Source organism: Nerophis lumbriciformis, linkage group LG26 (genome assembly GCF_033978685.3).
Source record: "Nerophis lumbriciformis linkage group LG26, RoL_Nlum_v2.1, whole genome shotgun sequence".
Lineage (NCBI taxonomy): Eukaryota > Metazoa > Chordata > Actinopteri > Syngnathiformes > Syngnathidae > Nerophis > Nerophis lumbriciformis.
In genome coordinates, this window is record NC_084573.2 from 7,237,501 (window position 1) to 7,252,500 (window position 15,000).

General features: G+C 42.9%; 2 protein-coding genes across 2 annotated transcripts in view; both read left to right on the forward strand.

Annotated features, from left to right (window-relative positions):
- syt16 (synaptotagmin XVI) overlaps nt 1-15,000 on the forward strand; it is a 59,678-nt gene that overhangs the window by 44,639 nt on the left and 39 nt on the right. Inside the window, exons 4-7 of the mRNA XM_072916121.1 lie at nt 2,757-3,004; nt 6,654-7,115; nt 14,222-14,411; nt 14,476-15,000. The exon at nt 14,476-15,000 is cut by the window's right edge and continues 39 nt beyond it. Of these exons, the coding sequence (XP_072772222.1) occupies nt 2,757-3,004; nt 6,654-7,115; nt 14,222-14,411; nt 14,476-14,789 (1,214 nt within the window). The 3' untranslated portion in view covers nt 14,790-15,000. The remainder of the gene's footprint in view (nt 1-2,756; nt 3,005-6,653; nt 7,116-14,221; nt 14,412-14,475) is intronic.
- Nucleotides 14,976-15,000, forward strand: part of LOC133623523 (uncharacterized) — a 12,778-nt gene continuing 12,753 nt past the window's right edge. The window contains exon 1 of the mRNA XM_072916122.1: nt 14,976-14,984. Within this exon, the coding sequence (XP_072772223.1) occupies nt 14,976-14,984 (9 nt within the window). The remainder of the gene's footprint in view (nt 14,985-15,000) is intronic.

Here is a 15,000-nt window from a genome sequence, read left to right on the forward strand (position 1 = left end):
ATCTGGTCCGCCACATTATCTATTGTGGTCTGTCACATAATTCAAAGTGGCCTGCCACATCATTTAATGTGATCTGCCACATCATTTACTTGGTCTGCTACATCATTTGTTGTGGTCTGCCATATCATTTAAAGTGGCATGCCACATCATTTATTGTGGCCTGCCACATCATTTACTTGGTCTGCTACATCATTTGTCGTGGTCTGCCATATCATTTATTGTGGCCTGCCATATCATTTAAGTGGTCTGCTACATCATTTACTTGGTCTGCTACATCAATTATTGTGGCCTGCCATATCATTTATTGTGGTCTGCTACATCATTAACTTGGTCTGCTACATCATTATTGTGGCCTGCCATATCATTTAATGTGGTCTGCTACATCATTTATTGTGGCCTGCCATATCATTTAATGTGCAGCTGAGATAGGCTCCAGCACCCCCCGCTACCCCAAAAAGGACAAGCGGTAGAAAATGGATGGATGGATGGTCTGCTACATCATTTATTGTGGCTTGCCATATCATTTATTGTGGTCTGCTACATCATCTATTGTGGTCTGCCATATCATGTATTGTGGCCTGCCATATCATTTATTGTGGCCTGCTACATCATTTATTGTGGCCTGCCACATCATTTACTGTGGTCTGCTACATCATCTATTGTGTTCTGCCATATCATTTATTGTGGCCTGCCACATCATTTATTGTGGTCTGCCACATCATTTATTGTGGTCTGCTACATCATTTATTGTGGTCTGCCATATCATTTATTGTGGCCTGCCATATCATTTACTGTGGCCTGCCACATCATTTATTGTGGTCTGCTACATCATTTATTGTGGCCTACCACATCATTTATTGTGGTCTGCTACATCATTTATTGTGGTCTGCCATATCATTTACTGTGGCCTGCCACATCATTTATTGTGGTCTGCTACATCATCTATTGTGGTCTGCCATATCATTTATTGTGGCCTGCCACATCATTTATTGTGGTCTGCCACATCATTTATTGTGGTCTGCCACATCATTTATTGTGGTCTGCCACATCATTTATTGTGGTCTGCTACATCATTTATAGTGGTCTGCCACATCATTTATTGTGGTCTGCCACGTCATTTATTCTGGTCTACCATTTAATTTATTGTGGCCTGCCATATCATTTAATGTGGTCTGCTACATCATTTATTGTGGTCTGCTACATCATTTATCGTGGTCTGCTACATCATCTATTGTGGTCTGCCATATCATTTATTGTGGCCTGCCACGTCATTTATTGTGGTCTGCCACATCATTTATTGTGGTCTGCTACATCATTTATAGTGGTCTGCCACATCATTTATTGTGGTCTGCTACATAATTTATCGTGGCCTGCCATATCATTTATTGTGGTCTGTTACATCATTTACTTGGCCTGCTACATCATTTATTGTGGCCTGCCACATCATTTACCGTGGTCTGCTACATCATCTATTGTGGTCTGCCATATCATTTATTGTGGCCTGCCATATCATTTAATGTGGTCTGCTACATCATTTATTGTAGTCTGCCACATCATTTATTCTGGTCTGCCATTTAATTTATTGTGGTCTGCCACATCATTTGTTGTGGCCTGCCATATCATTTATTGTGGTCTGCTACATCATTTACTTGGTCTGCTACATAATTTATTGTGGCCTGCCATATCATTTATTGTGGTCTGTTACATCATTTACTTGGCCTGCTACATCATTTATTGTGGCCTGCCATATCATTTAATGTGGTCTGCTACATCATCTATTGTGGTTTGCCATATCATTTATTGTGGCCTGCCATATAATTTAAAGTGACCTTCCACATCATTTATTGTGGTCTGCCACATCATTTATTATGGTCTGCTACATAATTTATTGTGGTCTGCCACATCATTTAACGTGGTCTGCTATATCGTTTATTGTGGTCTGCCACATCATTTATTGTGGTCCTTCACGTCATTTAACATGGCCATGTCATTCAACGTGGTCTGCCACATCATTTATTGTGATGCATCACATTATTCAATATGATCTTCCATGTCATTTATCCTGGTCTGCCATATCATTTATTGTGGTCTGCCACGTAATTTAATGTGGTCCCCCTCGTCACTTAATGTGGTCACCCACATCATTTACAGTGGCGTGCCAGGTCATTTAATGTGGCCCACCAACGTCATTCAACATGGTACTGATAGTTTAATGCTCGCTGTTCAGCTAATTTTGTATGCTTACACTTAAGATTGCATTATAAGACGCATTTTAATACTTGGTGCTATCTTAGAAGTAGGCTAACTTGGTAGAGTGGCCGTGCCAGCGACTTGAGGGTTCCAGGTTCGATCCCCGCTTCTGCCATCCTAGTCACTGCCGTTGTGTCCTTGGGCAAGACACTTTGCCCTCCTGCTCCCAGTGCCACCCACACTGCTTTAAAAAATGTAACTTAGATATTGGGTTTCGCTATGTAAAGCGCTTTGAGTCACTAGAGAAAAGCGCTATATAAATATACTTCACTTCACTTCACTATGTCATTGTGTTAATGTTAGCATACTAACGTTTTATGCAAGCTTTTTTGCTAATTTTGTATGTTTGTACCTAAAAAAGAATGGATTTGGATACTTGGCGCTATCTCAGATGTATGTCAGCTTTGATAGTCCATTACAGGGTTAAAAAAAAGGAAACAGCATCGAATTAAAAAAAAGAACCTATCCCCCCACTTATCGCCGTAAACATGATTACTGCAAAATAGATGAAAATATCCTCACGCCCTCAGATGTCTTCCCGCCCGCCGTCAGGGAGGTTCCCGGCGAACAGAACCTCCCGTACTCGCCGGAACCCTCCGCGCCAGAGGAACCCTCCGCGGTCGAGACTTTGGCCGCCATCCTGGAGAGTCCGGCGCGCGGGATGAACCGGCAGAATGTGCCCGGCGCCGAGGACGCGGAGACTGGCCAGGACAGGACGGACGCCGCTGACAGCTCCTCCACATGGAGCCCCGAGGTACTGCAGCACACCACGCCAATAAAAGTATCATCTTCAGCAGGGGTGTCAAACTCATTTTAGCTCAGGGCCCGCATGGAGGAAAATCTGAGACTATTCAAATAATGGCATTAAAAAAAGACAACTTCGGATTGTTTTCTTTGTTTTACTTTGGCCAGAAATAGAACAAACACATTCTGAAAATATTACAATGAAAATACAGGAAAAAAATACCGGCAGCGGTAAAGTTTAGATCCCTGAAGGAATGAAGAAAGTTAAATTCTTTTTATAACTGAATACAATCACACATGCATAAAAATTAGTTTTCTTTTGTATTTTTATTTAATTTTTTTAATGAATTAAGTAACGTTTATGACAACCTTTTACCAAAACACAATATAGAATGTGAGATATAACAGGATAATGCATACATTGTTCATTTGTTTTCAAAACGCTTACAAAAAATGGGACCCCAAAAATCATACTTGCCAACCCTCCCGGATTTTCCGGGAGACTCCCGAAATTCAGCGCCTCTCCCGAAAATCTCCCGAAATTCAGGCGGAGCTGGAGGCCAGGCCACCTCCGGCTCCATGCGGACCTGAGTGACGTGTTGACAGCCTGTTCACACGTCCGCTTTCCCACAATATAAACAGCTAATGATGGAGGGCGAGTTCTTGGTTTCTTATGTGGGTTTATTGTTAGGCAGTTTCATTAACGTCCTCCCAGCGCGGTAACAACACACAACAACAGCAGTCAAGTTTTCGTCTACCGTAAAGCAGTTCGTCTGCCGTAAACAGCAATGTTGTGACACTTTTAAACAGGACAATACTGCCATCTACTGTACATGCATATGTGACCCACCCATAATGTGTCACATTTTTGTGTTGATTTATTTATTTTATTTTGTGGTTTGAATTCGTTTTTGGAGCTGTCATTACACATTTATCAGTATTCACATTGGTCAGTAGGGGGCAGTAGGGCGTTTCTTCCCAATTGAATGCTATCACCTGCAGACCGGAAGTGTCTTGTCATTCTGATGAGCGCGACCAGTCTGTGAACAATTGAAACGTCCTGTGTGCGTTTTCCTCCTGTATAACAGGCTAGTTTTGGTGAATCAACTCACTGATTAATATCCATGTGATCTTTATAAGTTTAAGTACACATTCTGATGGCGGAGCCTAACTCTAAAGTGTTTGTGAGTTGTAGTTTGTATTTGTGAATGAATCCAGTGCATAGCTGCAGTAATCAATACAAAAAGGCGACGTGAGTGCGCAATGTTTATATAAGAACTTCTGATCCTAATTCAGACTCCCAAATTAGAGCTCCCGTTTTCTTATTGATTTTATAATGTATATTTGTATAATGTGTGTGTTCTGAAATAGTGACAGAGAATAGAACAAGGATGGACAATTCAACCCTTAACTCAACAATGAGTAGATGAGTGTTATGTGTGAGTATATGTGTAAATAAATTAACACTGGAATTCAAGTATTTATTTTATTTTTATATATATATATATATATATATATATATATATATATATATATATATATATATATATATATTTTATTACACATATATATATATATATATATATATATATATATATGTATATTTGTATAATGTGTGTGTTCTGAAATAGTGACAGAGAATAGAACAAGGATGGACAATTCAACCCTTAACTCAACAATGAGTAGATGAGTGTTATGTGTGAGTATATGTGTAAATAAATGAACACTGGAATTCAAGTATTTATTTTATTTATTTATATATATATATATATATATATATATATATATATTTTATTACACACATATATATATATATATATATATATATATATATATATGTGTAATAAAATATATATATATATATATATATATAGCTAGAATTCACTGAAAGTCAAGTATTTCTTATATATATATATCTTAAACACACCCCCCGCCCCACCCCGACCACGCCCTCCACCCCCCACCTCCCGAAATCGGAGGTCTCAAGGTTGGCAAGTATGCCAAAAATTGACTGTGGGACCCCATTTTTATGACTTGATGGGGTCCCTGGGACCCCGTTTTGAAAAATCCTAGCGCCAACACTGATGGGAGTATTGGTCCGTTGCAAAACAGCAGCAGGAGGCTGTGGCCTGTGGGCCGATTCGAATACTACCGTATTTTTCGGACTATAAGTCGCAATTTTTTTCAGAGTTTGGCCGGGCTCCAGTGCGACTTATATATGTTTTTTTCCTTCTTTACTATGCATTTTCCGCAGGTGCGACTTATACTCCGAAAAATATGGTAATCAAATATCATAGATCAGTGGTCCCCAACCTTTTTGTAGCTGTGGACCGGTCAACGCTTGAAAATTTGTCCCACGGCCCGGGGGGAGGGGTGGGTTTTTTAAATTTGTATTTTTTATTTTTTTTTGTCATAAAGAAATACAATCATGTGTGCTTACGGACTGTATCCCACTTGGCGCTGTTTTAGAAATTTGCCAACTTCTCCTATGTCATTGTGTTAATGTTAGCATGCAAACGTTTTATGCTAGCTTTTTAACTAATTGTGTTTGTTTAAACCTAAAAATCATAATATCTACGGCTTTTCACACACACAAGTGAATGCAAGGCATACTTGGTCAACAGCCATACAGGTCACACTGAGGGTGGCCGTATAAACAACTCCTATGTCATTGTGTTAATGTTAGCATGCAAACGTTTTATGCTAGCTTTTTAACTAATTGTGTTTGTTTAAACCTAAAAATCATGGATCTACGGCTTTTCACACACACACAAGTGAATGCAAGGCATACTTGGTCAACAGCCATACAGGTCACACTGAGGGTGGCCGTATAAACAACTTTAACACTGTTACAAATATGCGCCACACTGTGAACCCACACCAAACAAGGATGACAAACACATTTCGGGAGAACATCCACACCGTAACACAACAGAAACACAACAGAACAAATACCCAGAAACCCTTGTAGCACTGACCTCGCGGGGCTCGACCCAGCCGGCGGCACCTTGGAGACCATGCTGGTCCTGGAGCCTCGCAGTAACATCAAGGTAAGTCAACTATTAGACCTTTTAGGTACGAAGATCCAGAGTGGACAGAACGGGAAGACTGACGGTAAAAAAGGGTATATATATATATATATATGTATATATATATATATATATATATATATATATATGTATATATATATATATATATATGTATATATATATATATATATATATATATATATATATATATATATATATATATTGTTTTTTATGTTGATTTAATAAAAAATAAATAAATAAAAACATATTTTTTTTATTTCTTGTGCGGCCACGGCCCGGTGGTTGGGGACTACTGCCATAGATCATTCATTCGCCGGCTGGATTTGGCCCGCGGGTCTTGACTTTGACACCCCTGATCTTCAGCGACGTTAGCGTGTTAGCATGTTAGCAACACATTGTACGTGTTTGACTCCCTTCATCGTGTCTCTGTGCTTCTTTTTCCTACTCCCCTGATTGGCTGTTTGTTGCTAGGCAGAATTCGTAGGGCACCTTCATAAATGCCCCATTGTCCAAATTTGCATCGAGCGTTGTCAGGAACAAGTGGTTGAATTGCTGCTCTGTATTTAATACAAAAGACATATTTTCTTACCATTTTTCCTCAACTTTCAGCAAGAGCAGCCCGCCCACCACGACGTCATCCCTCCGCCATTAAGCTCCTCCCCTCGCTCGTCCTTCTCCAAATGTTGCGACCTGTTGGTCTCTCTGGAATACCGGCCGGCGGCGGAGAAGCTGCTGGCCACCGTGGTGGCGGCCCGCGACGTCCTGGACAAGGGTCGCAGCGGGATGGACTCGTGGCAGGTCCACATGGTCCTGCTGCCCTCCAAGAAGCAGCGCCGCAAGACCTCGGTGAGGCGGGGCTCGCCGCTCCGCTTCGACCAGACCTTCAGCTTCCTGCGCGTGGAGCCCTCGGACCTGCCCGCGTCGGCCCTCCGGTTCCGCATGTACGCCATGGAGGGCAGGATGTCCCGGGAGCGCATGATGGGGGAGAAGGTGCTGCACCTGGCGGGGCTCGACCCGGCCGGCGGAACCTTGGAGACCATGCTGGTCCTGGAGCCTCGCAGTAACATCAAGGTAAGTCAACCATTAGACCTTTTAGGTAGGAAGATCCAGGGTGGACAGAACGGGAAGACTGACGGTAAAAAAAGGTGGGTGGGGCTCAGTTTGAGACCAGGAAAAAACCCTAGGCAAAGCATATATCCTTATACTTATACCGTATTTTACAGACTATAGAGCGCACTGGTCAATAAGGCACACCCACTAACTTTTAAGGGAAAAGTATTTTCCTATGTTTCCATATGAGTTGGGAAATTGTGTTAGATGTAAATATAAACGGAATACAATGATTTGCAAATCCTTTTCAACCCATATTCAGTTGAATGCACTACAAAGACAACATATTTGATGTTCAAACTCATAAACTTTAGTTTTTTTTCTGCAAATAATAATTAACTTAGAATTTCATGGCTGCAACACGTGCCAAAGTAGTTGGGAAAGGGCATGTTCACCACTGTGTTACATGGCCTTTCCTTTTAAGTTGTTCAACAGTCCGGGGGTCTTCGTTGTGCTATTTTAGGCTTCATAATGCGCCACACATTTTCAATGGGAGACAGGTCTGGACTACAGGCAGGCCAGTCTAGTACCCGCACTCTTTTACTATGAAGCCACGTTGATGTAACACGTGGCTTGGCATTGTCTTGCTGAAATAAGCAGGGGCGTCCATGGTAACGTTGCTTGGATGGCAACATATGTTGCTCCAAAACCTGTATGTACCTTTCAGCATTAATGGCGCCTTCACAGATGTGTAAGTTAGCCATGTCTTGGGCACTAATACACCCCCATACCATCACACATGCTGGCTTTTACACTTTGCGCCTATAACAATCCGGATGGTTCTTTTCCTCTTTGGCCCGGAGGTACCCGACGTCCACAGTTTCCAAAAACAATTTGAAATGTGGACTCGTCAGACCACAGAACACATTTCCACTTTGTATCAGTCCATCTTAGATGAGCTCAGGCCCAGCGAAGCCGACGGCGTTTCTGGGTGTTGTTGATAAACGGTTTTCGCCTTGCATAGGAGAGTTTTAACTTGCACTTACAGATGTAGCGACCAACTGTAGTTACTGACAGTGGGTTTCTGAAGTGTTCCTGAGCCCATGTGGTGATATCCTTTACACATTGATGTGGCTATTTGATGCAGTACAGCCTGAGGCTTAGCTGTTTACGTGCAGTGATTTCTCCAGACTCTCTGAACCCTTTGATGATATTACGGACCGTAGATGTTGAAATCCCTAAATTCCTTGCAATAGCTGGTTGAGAAAGGTTTTTCTTAAACTGTTCAACAATTTGCTCACGCATTTGTTGACAAAGTGGTGACCCTCGCCCCATCCTTGTTTGTGAATGAATGACTGAGCATTTCATGGAATCTACTTTTATACCCAATCATGGCACCCACCTGTTCCCAATTTGCCTGTTCACCTGTGGGATGTTCCAAATAAGTGTTTGATGAGCATTCCTCAACTTTATCAGTATTTATTGCCACCTTTCCCAACTTCTTTGTCACGTGTTGGTGACATCAAAATCTAAAGTTAATGATTATTTGCACAAAAAAAAATGTTTATCAGTTTGAACATCAAATATGTTGTCTTTGTAGCATATTCAATTGAATATGGGTTGAAAAGGATTTGCAAATCATTGTATTCCGTTTATATTTACATCTAACACAATTTCCCAACTCATATGGAAACGGGGTTTGTATAAGCCGCAGATATATATATGTTGTGAAATGAGTTATTTACACAGAAATATTCTGTAAATGTTTATTTACTTACCTTAATTGTTTCCAAACGGTGTCTGTAACACGGCAGTAAAACGGCTGATCAAACAAAACAGAAGTCGTCGTCATGGACCCACTCGCTGCGCCAGCTAGTGAATGTACGAAACTGCAACAAAACAAAAAGAGTAAGTCAGTTAATAATACTAACACAGACACTCGTTAAACGTGTTAGCATATTAGCTAATGCTAACGTTGCTAGCTGGATTACATTATGATAGCACGGAGGAAAGACTATAAAAATGGGACGCGTTACCTCCCTGCTTGGCACTCAGCATCAAGGGTTGGAATTGGGAGTTAAGTCACCAAAAATTATTCCCGGGCGCGGCCACCGCTGCTGCTAACTGCTCCCGTCACCTCCCAGGGGGGGATCAAGGGTGATGGGTCAAATGCAGAGAATAGTTTCGCCACACCTAGTGTGTGTGTGACAATCATGGGTATATGCATGAAAACACTCCTACAGACATCACACATAAGACGGCTTATAAATTAAGAATAGTTTTAGTTATATTGTAAAACTTTCAAACGTTGCTTGGAGTGATGAATGACGAATCCGTATGAGTAGAAACGCTATGGACGGCGAGAAGACTGAACAGCACTTCTACTTCCGGTTGAAAGTACTAACCTGCAATAAGCGAACTCATAGCACAAATAATAAAATACCTTTTCAGTGTATTTGCTTGTTTTAGGGGGTATTTTTAACTGTATTATGGTCGTCAGTGAAGAAAAATACATAAGTTAGCCTCACCGGACTATAAGTTGCAGATATATAAGCTTTGAAATTAGTTATTTACACAGAAATATTCTGTAAATGTTTATTTACTTACCTTCATTGTTTCAAAACGGTGTCAGTAAAACGGCTGATCCAACAAAACAGAAGCTGTGCAAGCGAGCTCTCTATTCAGCTAAACAGACTCAATAACTCCACGGTGACGTTTTGGGGAATTTACTGAGGAATTTGTGAAAGTGAAACAATACAAAAAGAATGCCATTGTAAGTTAATAATACTAACACAGACACTGGTAAACGTGTTAGCATATTAGCTAATGCGAACAACGGTAGCTTGATTACATTACGAAAGCAGGTACAAATATGCATGAAAACACTCCTACAGACATTACAGTAACGGTTTAGGAAGTAAGAATCGTTTTAGTTATATTGTAAAACGTACAAACGCTGCCTTATGAGTAGAAACGCTATGGACGGCGAGTAGACTGAACAACACTTCTACTTCCGGTTGAAAGCACTAGCCTCCTGTAAGCGAACTCGTAGCACAAACAATTAAAACGCCTTCTCAGGGTATTTGTCATGTCTGTGTTTTGTTTTAGTCATGTTCGGTTTTGTTTTTGGACTTTTTGTGCACTTTTGTTGTGTTTTGTCACCATAGCAACTATTAGTTTTCACCTGTCACGCCACGCACCTGTTTCACGTTTTGAGTCACGCACCTGTTTTCGTTAATCATGTCTATAGTATTTAAGTTCATTGTTTTCAGTTTGTCGTTCTGACGACATCCCACAATTATGCTCTACACACTCTTCATCTTCTTAGATCCTGCTTCATGTCCCATGCCAAAGTAAGTTTTTGTTCCATGTTTATAGTCTTTTTGGTTTCAAACGGTGTCTGTAACATGGCAGTAAAACGGATGATCCAACAAAACAGAAGCTGTGCAAGCGAGCTCTCTATTCAGCTAAACAGACTCAATAACTCCACGGTGACGTTTTGGGGAATTTACTGAGGAATTTGTGAAAGTGAAACAATACAAAAAGAATCTTATCATCTTCTTAGATCCTGCTTCATGTCCCATGCCAAAGTAAGTTTTTGTTCCATGTTTATAGTCTTTTTGGTTTCAAACGGTGTCTGTAACACGGCAGTAAAACGCCTTCTCAGGGTATTTGTCATGTCTGTGTGATCATGTTTTGTTTTAGTCATGTTCGGTTTTGTTTTTGGACTTTTTGTGCACTTTTGTTGTGTTTTGTCACCATAGCAACCATTAGTTTTCTCCTGTCACGTCACGCACCTGTTTCACGTTTTGAGTCACGCACCTGTTTTCGTTAATCATGTCTATAGTATTTAAGTTCATTGTTTTCAGTTTGTCGTTCTGACGACATCCCACAATTATGCTCTACACACTCTTCATCTTCTTAGATCCTGCTTCATGTCCCATGCCAAAGTAAGTTTTTGTTCCATGTTTATAGTCTTTTTGGTTTCAAACGGTGTCTGTAACATGGCAGTAAAACGGATGATCCAACAAAACAGAAGCTGTGCAAGCGAGCTCTCTATTTAGCTAAACAGACTCAATAACTCCACGGTGACGTTTTGGGGAATTTACTGAGGAATTTGTGAAAGTGAAACAATACAAAAAGAATCTTATCATCTTCTTAGATCCTGCTTCATGTCCCATGCCAAAGTAAGTTTTTGTTCCATGTTTATAGTCTTTTTGGTTTCAAACGGTGTCTGTAACACGGCAGTAAAACGCCTTCTCAGGGTATTTGTCATGTCTGTGTGATCATGTTTTGTTTTAGTCATGTTCGGTTTTGTTTTTGGACTTTTTGTGCACTTTTGTTGTGTTTTGTCACCATAGCAACCATTAGTTTTCACCTGTCACGCCACGCACCTGTTTCACGTTTTGAGTCACGCACCTGTTTTCGTTAATCGTGTCCATAGTATTTAAGTTCATTGTTTTCAGTTTGTCGTTCTGACGACATCCCACAATTATGCTCTACACACTCTTCATCTTCTTAGATCCTGCTTCATGTCCCATGCCAAAGTACGTTTTTGTTCCATGTTTATAGTCTTTTTGGTTTCATAGTTTGTTCTCCGCCATTGTGCGCACCTTTTGTTTTGTAGTTATAGTGTTTAAATAAATCATGTATTTACCTTCACGCCACATCTGGTCCAATTCACTTGCACCTCGGGAGAACAAACCAAGCCATAGTCCAAGTCATGACAGTATTTGCTTGTTATTTGTAACCGTCAGCGAAGAAAAATACATAAATTAGTCGCACCGTCTTATAAGCCGCAGGGTTCAAAGTGTAGGAAAAAAGTAGCGGCTTATAGTCCGGAATTTATGGTGCATATTAGGACAACTCGAGACTTGCTACGAGCTGCTCCCACCGGGGGCCATACCATAGCGTACCATCATTGGGGCGGTATAGCTCGGTTGGTAGAGTGGCCGTGCCAGCAACTTGAGGGTTCCAGGTTCGACTTCTACTTCCGGTTGAAAGCACTAGCCTCCTGTAAGCGAACTCGTAGCACAAACAATAAAACGCCTTCTCAGGGTATTTGCTTGTTATTTGTAACCGTCAGCGAAGAAAAATACATAAATTAGTCGCACCGTCTTATAAGCCGCAGGGTTCAAAGTGTAGGAAAAAAGTAGCGGCTTATAGTCCGGAATTTATGGTGCATATTAGGACAACTCGAGACTTGCTACGAGCTGCTCCCACCGGGGGCCATACCATAGCATACCATCATTGGGGCGGTATAGCTGGGTTGGTAGAGTGGCCGTGCCAGCAACTTGAGGGTTCCAGGTTCGACTTCTACTTCCGGTTGAAAGCACTAGCCTCCTGTAAGCGAACTCGTAGCACAAACAATAAAACGCCTTCTCAGGGTATTTGCTTGTTATTTGTAACCGTCAGCGGAAAAAAAATACATAAATTAGTCGCACCGTCTTATAAGCCGCAGGGTTCAAAGTGTAGGAAAAAAGTAGCGGCTTATAGTCCGGAATTTATGGTGCATATTAGGACAACTCGAGACTTGCTACGAGCTGCTCCCACCGGGGGCCATACCATCATTGGGGCGGTATAGCTGGGTTGGTAGAGTGGCCGTGCCAGCAACTTGAGGGTTCCAGGTTCGACTTCTACTTCCGGTTGAAAGCACTAGCCTCCTGTAAGCGAACTCGTAGCACAAACAATAAAACGCCTTCTCAGGGTATTTGCTTGTTATTTGTAACCGTCAGCGAAGAAAAATACATAAATTAGTCGCACCGTCTTATAAGCCGCAGGGTTCAAAGTGTAGGAAAAAAGTAGCGGCTTATAGTCCGGAATTTATGGTGCATATTAGGACAACTCGAGACTTGCTACGAGCTGCTCCCACCGGGGGCCATACCATAGCATACCATCATTGGGGCGGTATAGCTGGGTTGGTAGAGTGGCCGTGCCAGCAACTTGAGGGTTCCAGGTTCGACTTCTACTTCCGGTTGAAAGCACTAGCCTCCTGTAAGCGAACTCGTAGCACAAACAATAAAACGCCTTCTCAGGGTATTTGCTTGTTATTTGTAACCGTCAGCGGAAAAAAAATACATAAATTAGTCGCACCGTCTTATAAGCCGCAGGGTTCAAAGTGTAGGAAAAAAGTAGCGGCTTATAGTCCGGAATTTATGGTGCATATTAGGACAACTCGAGACTTGCTACGAGCTGCTCCCACCGGGGGCCATACCATCATTGGGGCGGTATAGCTGGGTTGGTAGAGTGGCCGTGCCAGCAACTTGAGGGTTCCAGGTTCGACTTCTACTTCCGGTTGAAAGCACTAGCCTCCTGTAAGCGAACTCGTAGCACAAACAATAAAACGCCTTCTCAGGGTATTTGCTTGTTATTTGTAACCGTCAGCGAAGAAAAATACATAAATTAGTCGCACCGTCTTATAAGCCGCAGGGTTCAAAGTGTAGGAAAAAAGTAGCGGCTTATAGTCCGGAATTTATGGTGCATATTAGGACAACTCGAGACTTGCTACGAGCTGCTCCCACCGGGGGCCAAACCATAGCATACCATCATTGGGGCGGTATAGCTGGGTTGGTAGAGTGGCCGTGCCAGCAACTTGAGGGTTCCAGGTTCGACTTCTACTTCCGGTTGAAAGCACTAGCCTCCTGTAAGCGAACTCGTAGCACAAACAATAAAACGCCTTCTCAGGGTATTTGCTTGTTATTTGTAACCGTCAGCGAAGAAAAATACATAGATTAGTCGCACCGTCTTATAAGCCGCAGGGTTCAAAGTGTAGGGAAAAAGTAGCGGCTTATAGTCCGGAATTTATGGTGCATATTAGGACAACTCGAGACTTGCTCGATCTGCTCCCACCGGGGGCCATACCATAGCATTGGGGCGGTATAGCTCGGATGGTAGAGTGGCCGTGCCAGCAACTTGAGGGTTCCAGGTTCGATCCCCGCTTCCGCCATCCTAGTCACTGCCGTTGTGTCCTTGGGCAAGACACTTTACCCACCCAGTGCCACCCACACTGGTTTAAATGTAACTCAGATATTGGGTTTCACTATGTAAAAGCGCTTTGAGTCATTAGAGAAAAAGCGCTATATAAATATACTTCATGTGTTCTTCACGGTGTTTCCCGGTGTCCTCAGAGCGTGGGCTCGCAGCTGAGCCTGGCGGGCGTGTCCCACAGCGACAGCGCCTCGTCCACGCAGTCGCTGACACACGGCGGCGTCCCCGAGCTGCTGGTGGGCCTGGCCTACAACGCCACCACGGGCCGCATGTCGGTGGAGCTGATCAAGGGGAGCCACTTCCGGAACCTGGCCGCCAACAGACCGCCAGGTCCGATTCCTCGCCCGCCTCCCCTCCCGGGGAACACCTTTGTCATTCCTCCTCCGTCTTTCAGACACGCTGGCTTGCCTGACGCTGCTCAACTCTGTGGGCCGGGAGATCTCGCGCTGCAAGACGTCGGTGCGCCGCGGCCAGCCCAACCCCGTCTACAAGGAGACCTTCGTCTTCCAGGTGGCGCTCTTCCAGCTGTCGGACGTGACGCTGATGCTGTCCGTGTACACCCGCCGCAGCTTGAAGCGCAAGGAGATGGTGGGCTGGGTGGCCATGGGCCAGAACAGCAGCGGCGAGGAGGAGGAGCTCCACTGGCGCGACATGAGGGACGGCCGAGGGCAGCAGGTGTGTCGCTGGCACGTCCTCTTGGAGGCGTGACGCCCCCTGCTGGCGTGGATGTACTCTTAGGACACGGCGACTCGTCACTGCTGGGGGCAAAGAGAGTTGATGACGATGACGAGTCTTTGGGCACCTGACCTTTTGAACCCCACTCGCCATTCCACACCATGTTCCATTCTAACCAATTATTTATTTGTAATCATTATGGGGAAACTTTTTCTAAACATGTTACAGGTTAGAAAAGTTTGTT